Source organism: Saccharomycopsis crataegensis, assembly GCF_037102585.1.
Source record: "Saccharomycopsis crataegensis DNA, jcf7180000000077, whole genome shotgun sequence".
Taxonomy (NCBI): Eukaryota; Fungi; Ascomycota; class Saccharomycetes; order Ascoideales; family Saccharomycopsidaceae; genus Saccharomycopsis; species Saccharomycopsis crataegensis.
The window spans coordinates 106,603-129,225 of NW_027043824.1; the positions used below are offsets into that span (position 1 = coordinate 106,603).

Consider the following 22,623-nt stretch of genomic DNA (forward strand, 5'->3'; position numbering starts at 1 on the left):
TTATATTATACCTTCATTTATATATCAAAATCAGTTCTCATGATCTTTATATTTGATAAATCTGTCTAATTCCTTGATGGTAGCATAACTCAAAGCCTTCAAATTAGCATCGACATTTTTGTCAATTTTTCTCTTAAAGATATCTGACTTCAAAACTTCCTTGAGGCTCTTTAAGATTCCACTGTAATTTTTATTGACAAAGTTTGGACCGTCATAAACAAAACTCTTATCACTGTAAATATCAAACACTGACGAAATGAGGTCAATGAGAATGCGAGGAGGTAAAATATCTAACATAGATGTTGGTTCTTTGGCGAATGGAGCTTCATCAGCAGCGGCTGCACTTTGGTAGACTGGGTTCAATACCTTGTTGAACAAATAGTCACCAATGATTCCATTTAAATTCACAAGTGGCAACTGTGCCAAAACTACCAATAATTGGAGGAACTCTTGGTAATACTGCCCAATCAACTCAACAAATTCTTTGTTTTCGGCAGAATTGGCATGATTCGACTTCTTTTTCTTTTTTGGCTGTGATTGTAAAAGTTGGATGTGATAATTGATGGTGGAAAATGAGTTACCATTGTTGATAAGCGCTTGGACAAAAGTGATCAAACTTTGTTCTTGTTGTTCATTGTTGGCGGTGGTGGTCTGTAATATCTTGACTGAGGCATTAAGGAAGCCAAAAGTCTTGATCTGGGTGTGTAGATTGTAAATCACTGTACCATCAACAGTGTTAGATCCATTGAAACTCTTAAGGGCTCTGAAGAATGGTGAGGTCGCTTGATTGGTGATAAAGGAAGACCAGTACTTCTCGGCTTGGTCTTTCCATATCGAGGGAAGATCGGTAGTCGATAGGGATCCAAATAAGATCGCCAAGTTTATAAAACAGTCCAAAGCGTGTAATTCAAATTTGTAATTGTAATTCACAAGACATTGGTACAAAAACTCAAAGAATTCGGCGTCAAGAAAAGAATTGATGAGTTTGTTGTTGTTAAAGTATTCAATGATTTGGGAGTCATTGTCGGATGAAGATTCAATCAATTGTTCCAATGCCGGGTTTGTTCCAGCAAATTCAACGATCGTGGCGATTAAATCAAGAGAAATCTCCATGGCTTGGATTTCGTCATTCGCCTTTGATTTTTCATTGTGCTTTGCCATAAATTCTGGCGAATCGACATTAGCGTAATCTGCAGGATTCAATTGCGTTGCTGCCAACATGACATCCAAGGTTTTTGAAGATTGTTTCAAATAACCCAGTAAATTCTGATAAATTTCAATGAATATCTGGTCTCTTTTCGCTTCAAAATCTTTAACGACTTGATCTTGATCATCATTGGCACTGGCTCCTGCAAGGGCCAATTGGACCCCTGCCACTTCAAAAACTTGGAATTTGATGTTTTCAATATAGATTCTGGTGACACTATTGATCTTAGTATCGTCGATCATCGCTCCAAACTCAATTAATTTCTGCAAAGAAAAGCCATAGTTAAAAATCAAACGTTCAATGAAATCCCCAGATTCCGAACTGAAATCATAAATCAAATCTAAAAGAGTATTGAACAATCTAAGCGACACTTTCAAGTTTTTATTTTCATCGTCAATGATCAAGCACCATTTGAGCAAATTCACTGCGAATTCCGCAATGGAGTTCATCTTTTCATTATCAGCGTTGTTGGTCAAAATCTCATCAAGAATACTTTCTGATCCATTAATTAACGCAATGATCAAACCAAAGATATTTTCTGTCAATTCAAACAATAAAACTTTTTGACTATTATTAAAACTTGTCATGTTCATAGAAAACTCATTGAAGGAGTTCTTCAAGTTGTTCAAATTCATATCAATGTACTTCCAAATTCTTCTCTTCTTCCATAAATGGGTAGACATGGCATACCCGTCCTCGAATACGATGATCTTGAGTAATTCTAACGTCAGGTTCACAATGTCGAGGTTCTTGCTGTTTAGGAAACATACTTGAAGTTCGCCATCTTTGGCATTATCATTATTATAATTTTTAGATGTAGATGTAGATTGACCAAGAGGATCATTGGAAAACAATAATCCCAAAATATTCTGTTTGAAAAACTCTTCTCTCAAAGATGGGTCATTACACATCACGACAATGGAGTTCAAGGCAATAATTTTATCATTAGGAGAGGCTATAGTAGAATTTAATTGGCTAATTAGTTTGTGAACCGTACTATAATGCTTTGATTCCTTTGGTAGTTGGTTATTAGTGGTTGAATCATTTGATTGTCCAACAGTAGGGAACGGGCTACCGCCACTTAATATTTTGGAAATTCTTGATTTCTTTTTGCTTTTCCCCATTAGTAATATATAATGTGTGAATAGTCAATTTTTAATTAAAAACCAGATTTTACCAAACTTCTGGGCTCGAATATTTGATCTAACTGTAGAATTTTTCAAAAAAAAAATCTTTACTCCTCTTCTTTTACCCGGTCGATAGTCATCGGGATTACGTAAAGTATTAGGGTATCGCACTATTGGATTTTCCGATGCGGAAGCATCCCGACCTGGTTGATTATATCTGTCATAACGCCATATACACTACACTATATGTATGAGGGACTGTATAGTCGGTGTTATCCGATTTATTATATTACCTTCCGGCAAGATACTTGTTTTTATATACTTGTACTATAAATTTATATCCCTTTATCACATTCATGTAATGATTGAATCACCATAATCATTTCATGAATAGTAGTATTTAATTATAAGTCCCCATTATAATATTTCTTTTCCAATTTACCAAAAACTTTCTGGTGGTGCCAACACTTTCCCATCACTTGTCCAAATATTGTTGTTTCGGGATTCACGATAAATCCCGGACGTGAGAATGTGGTTAGCGAGAGGGTAACACATATAAAAGAGGAATTTAAGTTTGTGGGGGGTACTGCAATAGGTAGGTAGGTACTCCGGGGGATGATGGCCCAAACGTTTCTTTACTTGCTGTGCTGCTGGTGGGGGGTGCAGCAATATAAGCAAAAAAAAACTGATACATTGAAAAAGCTCTAATTGAAAACGCTAAGAAAAAAAGGCAGCAAGCTCCGAAAATAAAAATACTCAAGAAAAATCCTCGATCTCCTTCTTGACCAAGTTATAGTCCTCTTCATTCTTCAATTTGGTTAAATGTTCCTCACTGAATGGATCAACCTCGGTCGACTTGAACTTTCTTGCTGGAACCTTATGTTCGAATAACATGTCCAATTCCACAAAAGTACGGCCTTTGGTTTCCGGCAATCTAAACCAGGCCCAAATCATGCCAAGAAAACATGAGCCGGCCCAAAAAAACCCAGTTTTACTACTCCAGTCCCAACTTTGTGGATTCAACATATATGGAGTGACGATGGCATTGAAAATACCCCCGATATTGTAAATGTTTCTGGAAATAATCACGGTTTTGATTCTCAATCTGGTGGATGCCATCTCAGAAACAATAGCGTAACAAACCGGGCCCAAAGTCATGTCATAAACAAAACATGCAATGATAAGCAATGACCCAACGGCCCATTTTGGCCCATCCAAATGCTTTGGTGCTAATCCCAAACAACCAGTAACAAACATGAGAATAAACATTGTCGCCAACCCACCGAAATAGATTTCAAATCTCCCAGTAAATTTAGAAAGGAACCAGCTGCAAAGACATCCGGCAATACCAAGGGCGTACATGATAATGGTGAAATCAAAGGAATAATCAGTACTCAACCCGGCTTGTTGGAAGAAATATGTAGAGTAAACCATCAAAGCATTACCACATTCATTTTGGAATAACCAGGCAACAACGGTGATTTCTGTTCTTCTCAAATCTACCCCTTTGAAACAATCTAAGTACGAAGTCCCTTCATTTTTTTCCTTTTCCAAATCATTGGTCAATTTCATGAACTTGATCATGTTTTCAGAGGTGATGTTGATATCTGGTTGATCCTCATGTTGGGTCAATAATCTCTTGATTGAGTTTTTTGCTTGAGCGTATTTGCCCTTTTTAACTAACCACCATGGTGATTCTGGAGCAAAAAGGATCCCAATGAAAATTGGCACCGGCCATATCCATTGAATGGCATAAGGAACTTTATAAGCCCAATCAGTAGAGTCATTGGCCTTCGCTCGCAATACTCCAGAAGCAACTAATTGACCAAACACCCAGCAGATGTTGATGTAAGTGGTCAAGTAATAACGTAGAGCCAAAGGACAAACATCAGAAGCATAATTCACGGCCATTGTCTGGAAGCAACCAAAACAGATACCAATAAGGATTTCACCAACCGCCAACACCGCCAAAGTTGGAGCAAAAAATAAAATGAAAAGGAATCCAGTGACAAAAACCAAGAAAGTGCCCATGGTTTTCTTATAACCCAAATTATCAGCAAACCAACCAGCAAATTGTAAACCAATAATCTCACCACAGTTGACACACATAGTGAGACCAGTCTGCCATTTTGAAGGAACTTCTCTAGTACCATCAGAACCAAGAACACCAAACTTATCTTTGAAAGCCGGTAAAGCGTAGAAGTTGGAAAGCAACGCCAAATCATATCCTTCCATGATCAACGATGAAGAAACAATCACCGACCACATGATGGCTTTTGGGTATAATTTCAACCCGGTACTGAGGCTCATGATTTTTTCATCATCGTTTATGTCTCTAGCATCGTTTGAAGCCAACCCAATGTAGTTAGCAATAAAGTCATTATTGCCAGCGTCATCTTTGGATTTTGGAGCAGCAGTAGAAGCTTCGACATGTTGGATGTCGTTTTTTATATCAAGAGGATCTTCCATTACGATATGAAGTATATCTCCTTGGATGTATATTCAAGATTTTTTTAAAGAATGAAAAAGAACCAAAAAGAAAAGAAAAAAATCGATGAATTATGATCTTTACCGTCGATGATATTTATAAGATAATTTATAAAAATGAGGGTGTTCTGCTAACAAGCAGTGTACATTCTCCCGCATGGTGAGACGTGGGGCTACATCATAGTCTGGGGAAAAAAAAATTCCTCCACCAAAAAAGAAAAAAAAAGAGGCCGAAAAAAAAAAATTGGCGATGATATGATAATGACCATATCAGCCCCACCATCATCAACTTACTGTGCAGTTTAAACAAAATATGTCTAGAGTTAGAGGCTTTGATTTAGTTACCCTTGCAATGTGTATAGGTGTAGGGATCTATACTGGTATGTGATATATTATATTACGCTTGCCACCACACTCTTTCATAGGATCAATTAATAAATAATAGTCACTAACATGTATCTGTTTTAGGCAATAAGTTCTTCACCCCATTAGTGGTGTAAGTGTATCCTTCTGGTTATTTTAGCCTCCCCGCAAATGGCTTAGGCTTTGTCCTACTATTGTTGCGAAATAGATTATTGCTTCATGCATTATGGTTTATTCTCCCCCACAATATTCTTAGCAGGAGATGACATATATATTATGTCACATCAACAAGTATCGAACTTTTTCCACAATAGAGAGAATTATCTGTTACTAACAATGGACCTAGAGATCAATTACAGAAAGATGGTAACTTGAGAAGCGATATTCCAGTTCCTGAATTTGATGCTGATGGTAACAGAAAAGATGTTCAAAGAGAATTAGAATCATTGAAAGAAAAACTTCAAGAAACTAAAAGCCAATAACTGATATTGATTTCCTGGAGAAAATAATAATAACAAAAACCATCAACGTCCAGGCGCTCTTTCCATAGACTACGAAATCCCCTTTTACGTGTGTAAATAGATCAATAACTATAACAAAAATCCAAATCGTATTAATATATTAAAGTCTAGGGCAAGCAAGTAGAACAGTCTAGCAAACGTAAAACAGAAAGAAAACAAGTTTATCAACAACAAAAACAACAGAAAAGGAAGAGCTGAGAAATAAAAATAACAAATAACTTTGAGTAATCTAAAAAAAAGAAACGAAATGAAATGAAAAATTATAATGGTATCAAGCACTGTCTCAAAAAAATAAAATAAAGAGAAGCTTAGAAAAGAAACAACAGATCATAAGCAAGAACTATAATATAAGAGGGTATGAAGAAGAAGGGAAAAAAAAATATTTGATGGCATTCCATCCTTTAAGAAAGAGTTTAATATCAACTGATAGAATTTGAAACCCTATGTCTATTTTTAACGTTAGTTTGGTTTTTAGTATTTGGAGTAAGACCAAATGACTTCAAATCGTGGGAGCGGCCATTACTATTCAATGAAAGGGTTTTGAATTGAGGTTTGGTAGTTGTGTAAAACAGGTTTTCTAAATGAAGAGAAGAGCGCCTTGAAGTTCGAGGCTTTCCTAAAGTGAATCCATTCGAAAAAGTATAAGATACAGGAGATGATGAGGATAATGATGTTGGGGAAGATTCTGCAGAAGTATCTCCTTCAGAATCTTTGAAAATCGTCAATTTCTTAGGGATTTGAAGTGAAAGCTGTGGAGGCTTTGCAGTATTGTTATTGTTAAACTGATTCGAATAAGAGTCTCCAGCACTACTCGGTCTAGGAAGTGAGCATGATTTCAAAGTCTTAGAAATGCAAAAGCGTTTGATTTGCTGCACTTCTTTATCCATCTTACTGGTCAAACCGTTAAGATCAGAACCATTCATGGCAAAAATCTCATCATTTGTTTTTCCAGGGTTCAAAGAGTCCATCAATCTCTGTAACTGAAATTCTTCCTCATGATTATCATCCAATGAAAAGGTGGCGTCTCCGTCTCTATCATTGTCATCCACCACACCACCTTTTAAAAACGAAGTTAATTGCCCCGAAAATTTCTCATTTTGGCCAAAAAACGTCAAGTCATTCAAATTGATTTGAATGGAGCTTGCACGAGTTGCAATAGAGTCAATGGTCGACATTGTTTCAGATATATCGCTTTGTTGCAGCGCAGGAGAAAGCCGGCAATTACTATTTTCATCGATCAGAGAAATATCTGATGGTGAAACAACGGGATGATCGTTAATGAAAATATCTTTGGTTTGGAAATCATTAAGCAGGACAGACCTTTCACAATCATCATGATTAGTTGCATGGTTAACCAAGAATTGTAGATTCAAAGCACTATTATCATTTCCATACTTCAACACTGTGATAAATTCATCCTTTAGTAGCAACTGATCCTTCAAAGACTTAATTTCTAAGTATGAAATTTCTAATTCATTTTTAACTCTGAGATTCTCATCAAGAATTCGTCTTAAAAGCTTTTTGAAACGTGAATTTTTGTCACGGAGCTCATTAAGCATGATAAAATTCTTTTCCTCAACAGAAACCATCTGAATTAACTTGTTAAGAAACATCTTTTGCTCATTGTACTTTGGCACAATTTTTTGGACAACAGTTACAAGTGTAATAAAATCTTGACTAAATTTATCAATAAATGGTTCCAAGTTATTAAAAAAGTCTCGGTGTTGGGTAAGCTCTTCCTTCATTGCTTTAACATTGCTTTCTTTAATCTTCAAACAAAGTTGACTTTCAGACAACTTTACAATATATTGACTTATAGTGGATGACATTCTAATAATTTTTTGGTTCAATTCTTGATTTTCCTTAGCATCTTCGTTGAGCGCCACTTGAGGGTTGATATTGGTATTGGTATCTTGCAAGTTTTCAATCTCTTTTTTCAATCGGATGATTTCGTCTTGTTTTGAGATCAAACTGTTGTCAAGTTCCTTTCTCATCTTCTTTTGGGTATTGGTTGTGCTTTCATTCAATTTTCTCAAAGACTCAATTACCTTTAAGTGATCCTCATGTTGTATATTTAAATCATGATTAACTTCTTCCATCATCTTCACTTCCTCAATTAATTCTGAAATTTTCTTGGTCAAGACCTCTTGTTGTTGTTTGGACTCAGCTCTTTCATTTCTCACCCTTTGATTATCTTCCGTTAATCTCGCAACCTTAAATTCTAATTTAGATACCTCTTCTTTGAATGAGTCGTTTGAAGATTGAAGTTCAGAAAGCTTATTGAGAAAACTCAAATAATCAGTCATTTTGTCCTCGATTTCTTTTTGTAAGTTCTCATTTGATTCAGTAAGCGTTGCGACCAAGGCCGATTTATGCTGTAGCTCCTCTTCCTTTATACGCACATAATTTTGATATGCGAGCTTGTCATCATTGATTGTTAATTGATGCTTCAACAAATGTACCTTTTCATACAATTGGTTCATAGATCTAAGATGATCAGTGTTGGTTTGTCTGGCTAGTTGAAGATCTTTCCTTAGATTTTTATTTTCAAGAAGAGAATTTTGGAGTTTGACTTTGAGTCTACTATTGGTAGTCAGGTAGTTGACATTTTTTCCCTTTATTTTGGTGATTTTCGCCTTGCTGCGATCAATATCTTTTCTAAGATTTTGATTCTCATCGGTGACCATTTTATTTTCTTTCTTCAAAGACTCATGAACATCGTGAAGTTTGGCAATCATTGCCATCAAATCCTTGTTCTCCTCGTGAAGATCAACTATTTGCTGGTGTTGAATTCTATTATCCGTGTTACGTTTTCTAAGCTCCTCATCAATTTTAAACCGTTCTTCATCCTCATCAATTTTGTGTTCTTGTTCTTCAATCACCTCTTCTACAAGAGTGTCCAGGGTATCACTGTAAATGGAAGCATCAGCTTCTTCTTTGACATCGTCATCATGGTTATTATTTTCATACCGTTGACTTTGAGATGCCCAACTCACAATTATTAGCATATTAACTATGTATTCCCATACTAATAAAATACCACTCCATGAGTTCCAATGCATTCTAAATACCGCCACACGAGCTATTGTTGATACTATTAGTATCTCTATAATCTGCTTTTGGCTCATCTCCGGAAGATATCCCTTTAGTAAGGCGATAGTTTGATGGAATGCCTTAATCATTAGGGAATAGAGTCTTTATTTTGGTAGGCTTCCTTCTTTATTTGTATTAGTTATATTTCTTCCTCTCTTACCAGGAATAACATGAATAACAAAAATCTATCTGAATTGATTATTGGTCGGTGTTTTCAGATGGTAATTTAGGGATAATCTGAGTATAGGCGTTTCCACATATATGGGTTAAGAGAAAAAAAAAAATGTTGGCACCCATGTTTGTTTTGTATACTGTTTTCCCAAAAAAAAAAAAATTAAAAATGGTAAACAAATCGCTGTTTACGTAAACACCCACACATTAGAGACGCACACAACAACGAAAGTCCGTCGCAGTGCGCGGATGCACAAAGGGGATTTCCTTATGCTGTACTATAAGAGTACTGAATATAGATAACCCAAGATTATTTGTGTATTTGGTAATAAACAAAGAAAAAGAAGGAGAAAAAATAAAACAAGGGATATTCGTACAGGATAACTAAACAATAGTGGTTAATTTAGCAGACAATTCAATTTGGGTCTTGATCGAGCTGACCAAGTACTCAATCATCAAAGTATCTTGGATGTAATTGTTGAAGTTGGAGTTGAAGCCTTCGTAGTTAGAGCTGAACAACAACAAGTTGGAGATCAAGAATTTTCCAATCTTGTCAACCTTGCCATCAACTTCAATTTCGCCAGCCAAAATTTTCTCCACGTATGTAATGTTAGCATCCAACAATTTATTAACCTTGGCCAAATTCTGTTCAACTTGAACTAAGTCATTATAGGATTTGTGCAAATCAATCAAATTTGCTTCCCCAGAGTTCATTGACTGGTTAAGAGCCAAAGATTCTGCCGAGGTGTAAGTGATTTCGTATGGTATTTGGGTGAATAAGCTATTTGAGCCAGATTCGGCATTTCCAGAGCCTACTGAAGTGGAAACAAATGTGTTCACTATTGGGATAATGGCATTATTGTCTTGGTCTCTAGATTGTAATGTTAAATGAACCGCAGCATGTGGGAAAGTACCATCCGCAGAGTTAAAAAAGTCGTGGACCAAAGAAGTAACAGTATCTAAGCTATTAGAAGTTTGGAACCACCCAATGATCTGGTTCTTTGGGTTAGATCTTCTGTAAAGTTGGAATAAGCTCTTGTGGTTGTGTTCGTCTATGGTAACTTCATCATCTTTTTCTTCGTGAGGAATGATATAGCTGTCGTGGATTTCGAGTTCTGATCCGTCGTCTGATCTGGTACCCAAGAGAGCACCGATAGTTCTGATATTGTCTTCGGATCTCAAAGAAGATTCAAGAATAGACAAAAGAGCCGGTGATTGGATCTTGACAGTAAGTGGATTAACGGAGAAGGCAGATACACTTGCATTGGCAATTGGTGTTGCTATGTTTGGTCTCACCAAGTTCAATATTTCTTCAGACATTGTGTAATGTTATTGTGTTTGATTGTGTTGTCTTTTTGTGTTTTTTTTTTGGTACTAGTTCTTTCCTTTATTTCAATTTTCCCCTGGAATTACTTGAATACTGTATATATCAATACCTGCTGACGATCTAACAATACAAATCTTCTTCGAAGAAAGCAAAATAATACCTATCGGTTGACTACTCATCCTTACAGTGATTTGTTTGAAATATAAAAAAAATTTTCCAGGTGCTTCATTCATGTGTTACCCGGATCTTGTCTCCTGTAGTGTGGCGGTTAGTTATTCCTCCAACATGAAATATGACATGTATCGCTCGTTTTTGTACTTTTTCATTATTATTATTATTATAAGTAGTATTATTATTATTGTTGTTATTGTTGATTTCATTTTATTTTTCTAAAAGGCGTCGGATTGAGAATGATTCTGAAAAAAAGATAAGAAAAGAAAAAAAAAAACCTAATCTAAATTTTCTTTGCTAGACAAAGTAGATTTCTTAATATCTTGATCCTCAATTAACTGCTTTTCTGGATATATTTGTTCCTCAAGAGATTCTTTATCTGGATATGCTTTATGGAAGTTTTCTCTGACGAAATCAGGTATTTCTTCCTTTTCACTATTATAGAGATAAATTCCATTCTCTAGTGCCTCTCTACGCTCATCACGTTTATAAAGAAGGTAGGCAAAACTAAAGCAGATAACGAATCCCATGGAAAAACCAGCACACATCAGAAACCCTCGATGGAAGCGAGGACTTTGGACGGTAGGAAATTGAATGTAACTCATCCAGGCAGTAGACTGGAGCCCAATTATATATTGAATCATCCAGGCAATTGCCCTAACATTATTATCACGACGAAAGAAATCACTAATTAAAGTGTTGAATACTGAAGATTGAGACCAAGACCAGTAAGCAAACATGAACCCAACCCATTTAGCCAGTTCCTTGACATCCCATATTGCAAGAATCACATTCCCTATGAAATTCATGAGAAATGAAAAGATCGTAAACCCGAATCTTTTGTGAGTGAAGTCGGCTCCAAAACTTACTAAATACACGTAAAAAATCCCAACTGCTGGGGGTACAGCACCTAAATTATCAATCTTTGAAATCGAGTATCTGTTTAAGGACTTAAGCCATAAAAGAAATGACCCAGAAGATGCACTGTTGGAATTGAATCCTTGGATTTGAATTATTGATAATAAATAAACATGCCAGGTACCAAGAGCTTTCTTCCAGTCTTCCTTGTTGAAAAAAGATTTTGTAGAAGTTGAAATATCATTGCCGTTATCATGCATGCGTTTTCTAGCGAGTAAGATCTCCTCGTCGGTGAGCCATATAGAATAACAGGAGAATGGGGTCCCGGGAATCATAAGAAATCCAACAAGAGCAATTGCCACGGAAATAATTCCATCAATCAAAAAACACCATCTCCAACCACTCATACCATTGTATCCATTAAGGGTATCATATACAGAGCCTTGTATGAGACCAGCAGTTAATACTCCTAAGAACTGGCCTGAAAAGAAAAGAGCACCACGTCTAGATATTTCTGTAGGTTTATACCAACTGGCCAATACATAATGGATTGAAGGATAATAAGCTGCTTCAAAAGCCCCAACAAAGAATCTTAGAGCTTGTAATTGAGAAAGGTTCTTTACTGAAAACAAAAAAATGGTGAATATTGACCAACCCATTTCACTAATAAGCAATACATAGTTGATAGGCAATCTTGGAAGAATATACATCATTGGAAGTTCGAAAATGATGTTACCAACAGTAAAGCAAACTTGAGTTTTTATTAAATCATTGCCTTTCATATTCAAATCCTCCTTCATTCTAATAGAATAATGTCAGTATACTTCCGAAAGGTTGGTTATAGTATTGAAAAACAATTCACATACCCAGAAACGTAGGAGTTATTAAGATTAGCTGAGTCCAAATATTTATTCCAATAGGCCAAGAAGGAATAAAAGGCAATCAAAAAATCTAACTTAAGGATAAGCTTCTTTTCTTGGGGGGTTGCCCCTGGTTCAAACCATTGGTACCATTTCCGTTGGTTTGTCAATTGTGTTGAATCACGATACTCGAATTCATCAAAGAATTTCCACCAAGGTCTCTTGGCTTCATCTCTAAACTCCTTGATTTTGTACGATTTGCCTTCAGTAGTAGTTAAAACTGGGTATACATCACTATTTCGGGACATAGAGTCATGGTCTTTGTCATTTTTGTATTCATTAGTATCAACAATATGTCTCTTGTGAGGGATATACCAAGGAATTGCCATGCTAGACAGAATTTATTGTATGATATATGAAAAAAAAAAAAAATTGAACATGAAACACCAAATCCATAGAGACGTATATTATTATATTTATATTCATAGCATGAATAATATTATCTTATATCATTCTGACTTTGTTGATCGCTGGTGCCACAGTTTCACCATAACTAAAAAAAAAAAAAAAAAAAGATTATACATCCAAAGATTATTGTATTATTGTTTAACAATAATCTTTTTGGATACTGAGTACTTTTAATATATATACTGATAGGTCGAAGAAAAAAAAAATAATCCAAAGAACCATCTGGTAAACAATAGATATTTCTGACACAGTTCCAAAGCCTTGAATTTGCGCAAGATTTCCCCCCCCAACACACAATTTTTAGACTATAAAATCTGATTGCCTAATTTACGCTCCTGGTGATGAATCGCTTTTTTTTCCCAACCTCGGATCTTTGGCAACAAAAAAAAAAAAAAACTGTAGAGAAAAGGTAAAACCAAAATGACTTCTGTTGCCTCTACTTGGGACTCTTTTGCTAGAATTTTATATATTCTTAGTCATATTCCTATTGTAATGGGCTCTCTATCTCTCAACAGTGATCATGAAAAGTGCCACATAGAAGTAAAAAAAAAAGTTCCAATATTAAAAGTCTATAGTATAATAAAAATATAATATAAAAGTAAATAAGAGCACAACAAGTTGAAAAAAAAAAATTACATTCACACAGTCTTCATCTTTTTGTCAGCCAAATCTTTCAAGCACATCATCTCCTTTTTAAAACTTTCATGATGACTTTTAGCATTTTGCAAAAATTCATTGTAATTCTGAACATGATTACTCAATACTTTGCTCATCTTAATATCTAAGACCCTAATATAACGATACAAGAAATAATTATTTTCATCCAAAGGATACTTAAGCGGACTCTTCTCACTAATCCAAAACATTTTCTCATTTTCAGGCAACTCATTTTCGGAATTTGCAATAGTGCCCACCATTCTTTTCAAATGCATCCACTCTTTATATGTGTGAATTGTAGGTCTATCCAGGCCTGATGTTGTTTGGTTTTCAAGTAACATCTCAATTGCACCCAAAACTTCTACCAAATCGAGAATATCCCGCTGATTTTTCAAAATTGATTTCAAAATCCTCATGTTATTCTTGGATGAGTCGGAAATGTTATCTATGAGCACCTTCAGCAAATGAGAATCCACCCCAAGCTTATCAAACCCTTCTTCAAGTCTGTCAAATGTTTCTTCCTCGTCTACAATCGAATTTGAAGTCATCTGAATTTCCTGAGTCACCACACTTTTCAACTGGTCATTGATGTTGGCAAGTTGATCAAGTGCTGAATCTTTCTCATCTTTTAATTTGGCAGTGGCTATGCTTGAATGAGAAAAATTAGAGCGCGTACATCCAATATCAGACTCTAAATCATTGATGGTTTCTCCGTGTTTCCTAAACGAAACAATTTTGCCATAATCGACATTGAAAAGTATAAATTCCATAAACTTATCCGAATAATCCACACAAATGATAAATAAAGTATCCCCAATATTAGAAATCAAAATGGTATTCAATGGGATGGCTCCAAGTGCCCACACTACAAAAAATGATTTACCAAATGCAGAAGTCGGTGAAGGAGTACCATAACCAAGGGTGAGCAAACAAAGTAAGCAGAAATAGACAGAATCGAAATATGACCAGCCTTCCATTTCCTTGAATGCTAACGCACCAACAAGCCAAAAACAGATGAAAACCCCCAGAACCACAAACAATGAAAGAAAACGCTGGAAATTATGTGATTTTCTTCGAATTAGCTCCATAAGTTTAAACATATCTTCATCGGTGAAATTTTCTTCATCGAATTTAATCTTATGATTGTTGGAATGATGGTGAAGATCATGATGCAATATATCATGATGCAATCTGTTACTGTTATTTATATTTTCCGGATCACCATTATATTCAATGACTTCATTTTCATCAAGATGTTTTTTTTTGCTTTTAGGTTTTTTCTGATGATAATTGACTCTATGAAGATTGCCTAAATCTTCATCATTTGTTTCTGCACCTGTTTTGTAGCTTTCATTTGGATTCTTAATTTTCAAAGATGAGCCAGAATTATGAATCATTGTATTATATCCAGCCTCTTCACTTTTGTGATCATGATTTACTTGTTCTTCTTCCCTTTCATCGTAGTCACCATCTTCATCATAATCATTATCATCATCATCATCATCATCATCTTCTTCTTCTTCTTCTTCTTCTTCGTCACCTTCTTCGTGCTCATCATTGTCTTCTCTTTCATCTTTGTGTTCACAGTCTTTATCACCTTCATTATTTTCTTCTTCTTCTTCTTCTTCTTCTTCTTCTTCTTCTTCTTCTTCTTCTTCTTCTTCTTCTTCTTCTTCTTCTTCTTCTTCTTCTTCTTCTTCTTCTTTACTTGCTTCGCCTCCTAATTTTTGTTCTAATGGAAGCACCTCTTGCTTGCTTTGCAATTGTTGCTCATATTTCTTTTGAATTATTTTACAATATCTTTCATACCATTTTCTCCTGCGTTTCTCAACCTGACTCCAAAACACTATAGGATCATTATTACCAAAAACCATTGATCTAACGGTAGAAACAACCAACCCCAATATTAAAAGCCCGAAAAATGCATAAATCATCAAAAAAGCTTTCGCCCCAACGCTTTCCGGAACAATATCCCCTAGACCGACAGTAGTGACACTAACCACACAAAAGTAAAGTGCAGTCCCATATGTGATATCCATGAGTCTAGTGAAAATTCCTGAACCTGCCGATAAATAAATCGCGAATATCACCACATAGAAAATCAAACCCCGCTGTTGAGTACTAAGATTGAATTCATCATTATATTTCTTGAGAAGATACCCAGAGAAATTGCATAAGAGAAAAAAAGAGTTAGTAAAATAAAGGAACGCAGTGAGAACTGCATAGTAAAAACCTTCGGTTTGGTGTACTTTCCCATCAGAGTAGGCAGGGCTCCGAAGATAAACTTTTTCGGCAATGATAATGGCAACTAAGAGCATCGAAGCAACGAACCATCCAATAATGGAAATTATTTGCGCGGCCATATAATTCAAATTTTTTGAAAAATTCATAATTAACGAAAGATCAGATATCGTTCCAAGAGCAATACTTAATGAATTAACAACGATGATCCAAGCAGGGTCATTAATATAATTTCCATTGTTATCTACTCTCCATTTATTAACTAACGCAGCAATAGAAATCATGTTAGCCAATGGTCCAATACACGAGGCAAATAATGGGAAGTATGAAGATAATGTGAACCAAAACACAAAATATCTATCTGTGGGCTTAACATTCAAGGATAAAGCCATATCTTTATTGACTCTTAAAATTCTATCCGGAATATGGAAAGCATTAGCATATTCACTTTGCCTGGGCATATTTCCATCAATAGAGCTTTGCAAGTTGATCCCACCATTTTTAATATGATTGTCATCATTATCGGGATTTCCTGTCACATTTTTGGGACTATTTGCGGTTGATGGAACATGTAAGGGAGAAGCTATGGCAGCCAAGACTGATGACCCATCGGTCGTTGATTTTTTGAGCCGATCAGCGATAATGTGCCTTTTAGTACTCTCAATAAACTCCAACTGACGGTTAATAATTTTTGTAATCTGGTTCAAGTGGTTCAAGTGTTCATGACTCGTAGTGAGACTCGAAGTGTCTATGAAATTGTTTCTTTTGTTGATGTTATTGTCGCACAGGATGTCTGGCTTGATATAATCGGATAGCTTGTCATCGATTTTTTCAGGAGTTTTATTCTCCCGATCCATAATGTCCTCGGCCAACTTAATCCAAACGTTTGACAATTGCAACAAGACGAGTCGGCATTAGTTCGTTGAGTGCAAAGGGTCGCTAAATGTTTACTTTTGAATTCCAGGCACGTGCAGCTCATCGCTCTTCAGAATTGTAATGCTGTTTTGCAGAGTTATCCTGCTGCCCTGCGAGCATTAACGAAGGTATTAGAATTAACCACGAGAGATATTTTTGCAATAATTAAGTAGATATTTCGCTTCTTGAAAATAGTCTAAAAGAAAAAAGTTCAAAGAAGGTATGTGACAGTTTAGCCAAAATGTATTGATGCAGAATTTATGAAACCAACGGATATTGAAAGCCAAAGAGAGGTAATAACTAAAATCAAAGAAACAAAATCAAAAAAGTTCATCAAGTCATTTAAAGCAAAAAAAAAACAAACAAACAGATATATAAAAGTAGTAATAATAATAATAATAATAATAATAATAATAATAATAATAATAATAATAATAATAATAATAATAATAATAATAATAATAATAATAATAATAATAATAATAATAATAATAATAATAATAATAATAATCAGTAGACAAAAAAAAATCTAGATCTAGCAACTCTTTTCCTCTATAATATTATCCTGAAGATAATTGGAAATTGAGTGAAACCTGCGAAGAAAGCAAAGAAGAATATTAAACATTGTTCTTTTCTTCTATCTTTTTCTTATAAACTGCTTCGGCAGTGTCATAAATAAATAAATATTGGGTTCGTGATTGGACCAGCATCATCCGTTGCTGTCTCAAATTTTGAACAATCTCATTAATTGGATCGGGTTTAGAGTCAAAATCCTTTTCCCAAACATTCTCGGTAGTTGGAGTAACAAAAATATCACAACAATTCAATAAATAGTCTAAGGTCATGAAAGTACCAGTGCGTCCCACCCCGGCCGAGCAGTGGACATACACAGGGTTAGTGTTGAATTTTCCAAGACAATTCTCACCATTTATTTTCCAAACCTTATTGGAAATTTCATTAATCGTGGCATATCCATCAGGTTTTGAGAAATCACTCCACTGATGATAATAGAAATGATATACTTTCTTTGGTTTATAGCCACTAACTTCAAACGGACTTCCGTGTTTTCTGATTTTGGGCGCAAGCGTAAGTTCCGTCACGGTATAAGAATCAAAAGCCTCACTTTTTTTAAAACATAAGCTTAGTGAACACTTAAATCCTTCATCATATGGATTCTCGGAATCCAAAGAGATTTCATCATATAGCTTTTGGTCTGGCCAATATTGATAGCATTTTTCACGAGTCCCTTCTACCAATGGGGTCACCATGACAATAATGATCGGTTTGGAGTCATCGGCCGGGTCTGATTCATTATAACACATCTGCCAGAAATGAGGTACTGTAGTTTCGATTGGCCCTTGAGTGGCGATGTAATAACGCTTGAATTTGGAGATTTGAGGAATTGAAAGTTTAATGTGCGAAGCATTGATATAGTCCGAAAATTGCAGAGACATCCCCATCACTGGCAATTTAACCCGGTTCTTATCCCACGGTAATACGTTGGAGTATCGATTGCGCAATCCATTATCTTTGTGTACCCCATCACTCAAACTCCAAGGAGATTTGTTACCCAACACTACTCCTTCATGAATTCGTTGATCTTCAAGACCCTTGATAGTTTCAAAATTATCGGCGAGATCTTTGGTGGCTTGTTGTAAATACCATGGGATAACGGTGGAGATTTTCCCCTGAGGTTTTGGAGAGTCTGTCTCTAGCCAATTTTTGATGTTCTTTGTAGTTTCTTTGACGATATCTGGGGCATTCATCAATTTTGACCGGCCACTACCATCGTTAGTAGTATCATTGGCTAGTGACTTAGATGAGTCCAAAGTCTCCCCATCATCAGACTGTGAGAACAGGATGTTACTGAGTATGCGAGGTATAAGATGGGGCAGCTTCATAATAAGACAAATCACGACGATGTTTCAATAACCTCAAAAATAGAATGAGATAAAAAAAAATTAAAAAGAAAAAGAGGCCAAATGTTATATGGGTGTTTGAGACTTCCAGAAAAACTGTTGGAAGATCAATCTATACACGTGATAAGAGAGGCCAGTTATAAGCCGTCGAAAGGTGTAAACTGAATAGTTCAAATATGGATCCAGTTGTCGGCTTATTTTCCATATTTTAGGCGATTTCTAGATCATATGTGTATCTTTTCTCGTGATTTTCTTTTGACCAGCATTTTGTAATAAGATATTCCACGCATGAGCATTTAACCGTTAAGGATTATTACTACGTTGGAAGCTCGTATCAATCAAGAAATGCGGCGCAAATAACAAGGAAAAAAAAGGGGGTGATTTGATGTTATTGACTATATTTTTTTCATTTCTATTTCCAAATTATTAGCGGTATTTTTGCGATAATGATGGGATGATAATATTCTATTGTTATTAAGTTTTGAAGTGTTGATGTAGAAGTAATCCTGGAAGCCAAGGGACATGCATACAATATAACATAAGGTACAGATGTTTCGCTTCAATACCTTACTTGTTTAATGAGATTGCAAGATTTCTGTTTTAGAAAATACAGGTTGTTGTCTCAGGAAAACAAAGCTAAAAAAAAAACAAAAAAAAAACTACATAGATACTCTATGTATACAAAAAATAAATTAAGGTGTATAACCGTCCGAACGTTGAAATTACTGAAGCGCCTTTTCTTCAAGTGTGAAGGCAGTTATTTACAGAAGTCAGGAGGAAGAAGCAATGCCCTTATAAGAAGAAAAATCGTAGTGAAAAGCGCTTATTATCCCCTCAGAAAAAGCTTTTTAATGAGTGTATGTAATGATTTATTAATTGTTTTTTAGGCTCATCATGTCAATGGATAACACAACCCCGGATTAAGCGGAGGCGGTTTTTGTGATAATTAAGAACTGCAAACCTCCAGCCCACTGGGATAATTACATGCAACGGACACTTATATGTATTTCTGTATTATCCATAAAGAATTCTAATGTTTTTGAATAGTGAGCTCGTTAGCAACGAAAACTTCATATAAACAGGAAAACCTTCTTCAGCAGGTGGGGGGCCTCTGGTTATGTAATCGATTACATCAAAGAAGTTTCACGTGTCTCATCCCGTGACTTTTTTTTTTTCTCGTTGTGAGAAAAAGATTTTCTACGAATTTTCATAGAGAGAAAGGGTTGATTGCAGTTAGATGTATTTAACTTAATATCTAATCAATTACAAATTCAATAAAGATGGCTAACTTATCTGAAGAATCAAAGGTATGTGCTCACCGTCCATATGCTGCTTGTTCATATTTTTAAACATGTACTTTTCATCAAATACTAACGAAATGATTAGGAAAGAATTGTCAAACTCTTGGACACTTCTAAGACCATTGCTCACTACTGCTGGATTCCATTTGTCATCTACTTGGGCTGGAAAAACACTGATGCCAAGCCAAACTTGATTAACCTCTTATCTCCTTTCCCAGCCATGTAAATGGTTTAAATGATGGATTACCGGTGATGATATGACTATATGAATTATTACTATTTTTTCACGATTATTATTTTTTTGTTACTCACTTGGCTCTTTTTTTTTTGTTCTATTGGTTGGTAATACTGTGATTAATGTCAGGTGAATTAGTATAAAGAACGAAAACTAAGCTTAGTGGCAAGATGTTTCGTTTCAACTCTGTATATATGCGAATTTAATTCTTTATGTTTCTCATCATTGGGGTTTTTATCTTTGGGTTGAATTTCGTAGTTTATCATAGATGTTCGTGTAAAGCGTTTCAAATTAAGAATTTGTAAATAACAGGAATTAAATAACGGAAAATGGAGAGAGAGAGAGAGAGAGAGAGAGAGAGAGAGAGAGAGAGAGCACAGAGTAAATAGCAAATCGTCAATTTTTCTAAACACAAATGTAGGTGTCTTTGCAAATATATAATAATCATTTATTGTTGTTCACAACCATCAGTCGGAAGAGCGTTTTCCAAATCTTCCGGATTAAAATTCATTGGTGGCAGAATACCTGTGGATGCACCTGGCATATCATCCATTAATTCTGGTGGTGGTAGCCCACATTCGTGCAATTGTTCCAAGTTATCACTAATCAATTTTTGATATTCATCATTTTTATCGTCAAATTTTGGATCATCATAAATACTCAAGATTTTCTCAACGTGTTTTAACTGTGACTTGTAACGCTCCATATCGTCTTTGGAGACTTTTGGGTTAGTTTCGTTTTCTCCAATGTATTTAGGCAAGCCTATCGATAGCTTTGACATTGGATCGTACAATAACTCTTTAGATGTCAATTGCACAACCATATTGTTCAACAACTGCTCTAGACCTCCTTCGTCAGAAATTCCTTCTGAAGGATCGAATCCCAAACCACCCAAAGTTTCATCAAGATTCATATCCTTCATCAATTTGGCCAACAAATCCTCTTGATTGGAAAGCGATGGCTGCTGTTTATCCGCTTCTTCTTTCTTTATTGATTGATCAATTTTTGCATCTTGATCTTTCAATCTAGACATTGTTCCAGAGATCACTGAGCTGAAATCTTTTGGGATATCTTCCTTTTTGGTTGATTCTTCCTTATCATCAGCAGGCTGTTGTCCTCCTAAATCAAACGTCGAAGCTAATTGATTCATCAACTCATCTAAATGTTTTTTCGATTGTGGATCCTTATAGCTTTCCCCGAATAACGATGCCATTTGTGTCTCTATTTCCTTTTCGAGTTGCTGTTCAGTAAGCTCATCGTTGCCTTCCTGATCAGCATCATTTTTTGCAGGAGCTGATTCACCATCATGTTCGACACCTACAGTGTAAGGCTTGTCTAATATTTCGTCGGCAAAATCGTCTAAATAATCATCCAAATCGTCAAAATCGTCGTTATCTGCCATTGTCTTTGTCAGCGGTCACTGCTCGAGTAATCTACTGGTTCCACTGTACCAAAATATTCTGTCAAAAGAAAAATCGTTGTCTCTTACTTTTTGTGTTTGCACGTGACAGTGCGCGGTAATTGCTTTTTTTTTTCTTTTAATTATTTTAATTTTTGGCGATTTTTCTCGAATTAATTTTTTAGATCCAAGTTGATATATATTGTAGTGTATTATATTCAGAAATATATTTATATATATATATATATAAATTCATATTTATATTTATATAAAATTAGAACATACAACATTATATTGTTCAAGATTCATTCACACAAAATCACTCATTGACTACAGTTTACAATAATACAAAATGAGCAGCTTACGTTTGGCACGTCTCCAAGAAGAAAGGTAAGTGAGAAATATACCCTTCCTCCTGGGTGTTTATTGGAGTTCTTTTTTTATTCTTTTTTTTTTTTTGTGTGTGTTTGTGTTGGATATTCGCTAGTTATCATGAATGCCTGGCTCATAAACATTCAATAGATATTGGTACTAACATATGGGTGTAGAAAATCATGGCGTAAGGACCATCCGTTTGGATTCTTTGCTAAGCCAGCTAAAAACCCTGACGGATCAATGAATTTGCAATCTTGGACGGCTGGTATTCCAGGTAAACCAAATACTCTTTGGGCCGATGGGGTCTATCCTATTTCCATAACGTTTCCTGATGATTATCCTTCGAAACCTCCAAAGGTGAAGTTTCCTGCCAATTTCTACCATCCAAATGTGTATCCTTCGGGAACTATTTGTTTGAGTATTCTTAATGAAGAGCAAGATTGGAGACCTGCCATCACTTTAAAACAAATTGTATTGGGGATTCAAGAATTGTTGGGCTCCCCAAACCCTGATTCTCCTGCTCAGGAACCAGCTTGGAGAGCGTTTGGTAAAGATCGTGCCACTTATGATAAAAAGGTTAAGGAGCAAGCCCAGAAATACATAAAATAAACTAGGTGACAAATTGACTCAACATAAAAGAAAAAGGGCAAAAAAAAATTGTGCTTTTTTATCAAGAGAGGAAGAAGAAGGATCAGCTTGACCCATGTGGTCCAGGACGTTGTTGTTTTTTCTTATTTGCTCTACCTCAAATTTGGCTATATTATTCATCATTGTTTACCCCAAGGAAAGCGTCTTGATTTTAAGGATTTCACTTATTTATTTGTTAAAAGGTCCGAAGTGTCTACATCTGGAGGGCGTTAGGAGATTGCGGTTATTTATTTATTATTTAATTTTTTGCTCAGTGGTTGGTTGCATCCCGAAAATGACA

At 35.5% G+C, this 22,623-nt stretch overlaps 11 protein-coding genes across 11 annotated transcripts; 3 read left to right on the forward strand and 8 right to left on the reverse strand. All coding sequences in view use genetic code 12, as the record gives it.

Moving 5' to 3' along the window:
* Nucleotides 1-30: 30 nt before the first annotated feature.
* SYO1 (Syo1p) lies at nucleotides 31-2,331 on the reverse strand (the record flags this gene model as incomplete). The annotated part of the gene is made up of 1 exon (XM_064996216.1): nucleotides 31-2,331. One exon carries the CDS (start codon nucleotides 2,329-2,331, stop codon nucleotides 31-33), a length of 2,301 nt encoding a protein of 766 aa, XP_064852288.1.
* A 759-nt stretch (nucleotides 2,332-3,090) lies between these two features.
* On the reverse strand, nucleotides 3,091-4,803 carry DASC09_026140 (alpha-glucoside permease; the record flags this gene model as incomplete). The annotated part of the gene is made up of 1 exon (XM_064996217.1): nucleotides 3,091-4,803. The coding sequence occupies one exon, from the start codon at nucleotides 4,801-4,803 to the stop codon at nucleotides 3,091-3,093; it is 1,713 nt and encodes a 570-aa protein (XP_064852289.1).
* Nucleotides 4,804-5,134: 331 nt separating this feature from the next.
* On the forward strand, nucleotides 5,135-5,666 carry ECM19 (Ecm19p; the record flags this gene model as incomplete). The annotated part of the gene is made up of 3 exons (XM_064996218.1): nucleotides 5,135-5,201; nucleotides 5,290-5,317; nucleotides 5,531-5,666. The coding sequence occupies 3 exons, from the start codon at nucleotides 5,135-5,137 to the stop codon at nucleotides 5,664-5,666; spliced, it is 231 nt and encodes a 76-aa protein (XP_064852290.1).
* Nucleotides 5,667-6,124: 458 nt separating this feature from the next.
* DASC09_026160 (uncharacterized protein) lies at nucleotides 6,125-8,767 on the reverse strand (the record flags this gene model as incomplete). The annotated part of the gene is made up of 1 exon (XM_064996219.1): nucleotides 6,125-8,767. The coding sequence occupies one exon, from the start codon at nucleotides 8,765-8,767 to the stop codon at nucleotides 6,125-6,127; it is 2,643 nt and encodes an 880-aa protein (XP_064852291.1).
* A 586-nt stretch (nucleotides 8,768-9,353) lies between these two features.
* DASC09_026170 (uncharacterized protein) lies at nucleotides 9,354-10,289 on the reverse strand (the record flags this gene model as incomplete). The annotated part of the gene is made up of 1 exon (XM_064996220.1): nucleotides 9,354-10,289. One exon carries the CDS (start codon nucleotides 10,287-10,289, stop codon nucleotides 9,354-9,356), a length of 936 nt encoding a protein of 311 aa, XP_064852292.1.
* A 456-nt stretch (nucleotides 10,290-10,745) lies between these two features.
* Nucleotides 10,746-12,574, reverse strand: DASC09_026180 (Vht1 protein; the record flags this gene model as incomplete). Its single annotated transcript, XM_064996221.1, has 2 exons — nucleotides 10,746-12,126; nucleotides 12,192-12,574. The coding sequence occupies 2 exons, from the start codon at nucleotides 12,572-12,574 to the stop codon at nucleotides 10,746-10,748; spliced, it is 1,764 nt and encodes a 587-aa protein (XP_064852293.1).
* A 717-nt stretch (nucleotides 12,575-13,291) lies between these two features.
* TOK1 (Tok1p) lies at nucleotides 13,292-16,408 on the reverse strand (the record flags this gene model as incomplete). The annotated part of the gene is made up of 1 exon (XM_064996222.1): nucleotides 13,292-16,408. One exon carries the CDS (start codon nucleotides 16,406-16,408, stop codon nucleotides 13,292-13,294), a length of 3,117 nt encoding a protein of 1,038 aa, XP_064852294.1.
* A 675-nt stretch (nucleotides 16,409-17,083) lies between these two features.
* On the reverse strand, nucleotides 17,084-18,367 carry PTP1 (tyrosine protein phosphatase PTP1; the record flags this gene model as incomplete). Its single annotated transcript, XM_064996223.1, has 1 exon — nucleotides 17,084-18,367. One exon carries the CDS (start codon nucleotides 18,365-18,367, stop codon nucleotides 17,084-17,086), a length of 1,284 nt encoding a protein of 427 aa, XP_064852295.1.
* Nucleotides 18,368-19,665: 1,298 nt separating this feature from the next.
* Nucleotides 19,666-19,912, forward strand: TOM7 (Tom7p; the record flags this gene model as incomplete). Its single annotated transcript, XM_064996224.1, has 2 exons — nucleotides 19,666-19,692; nucleotides 19,772-19,912. 2 exons carry the CDS (start codon nucleotides 19,666-19,668, stop codon nucleotides 19,910-19,912), a joined length of 168 nt encoding a protein of 55 aa, XP_064852296.1.
* Nucleotides 19,913-20,369: 457 nt separating this feature from the next.
* On the reverse strand, nucleotides 20,370-21,323 carry PEX19 (Pex19p; the record flags this gene model as incomplete). The annotated part of the gene is made up of 1 exon (XM_064996225.1): nucleotides 20,370-21,323. The coding sequence occupies one exon, from the start codon at nucleotides 21,321-21,323 to the stop codon at nucleotides 20,370-20,372; it is 954 nt and encodes a 317-aa protein (XP_064852297.1).
* A 349-nt stretch (nucleotides 21,324-21,672) lies between these two features.
* Nucleotides 21,673-22,304, forward strand: UBC9 (E2 SUMO-conjugating protein UBC9; the record flags this gene model as incomplete). The annotated part of the gene is made up of 2 exons (XM_064996226.1): nucleotides 21,673-21,710; nucleotides 21,869-22,304. The coding sequence occupies 2 exons, from the start codon at nucleotides 21,673-21,675 to the stop codon at nucleotides 22,302-22,304; spliced, it is 474 nt and encodes a 157-aa protein (XP_064852298.1).
* Nucleotides 22,305-22,623: the final 319 nt, after the last annotated feature.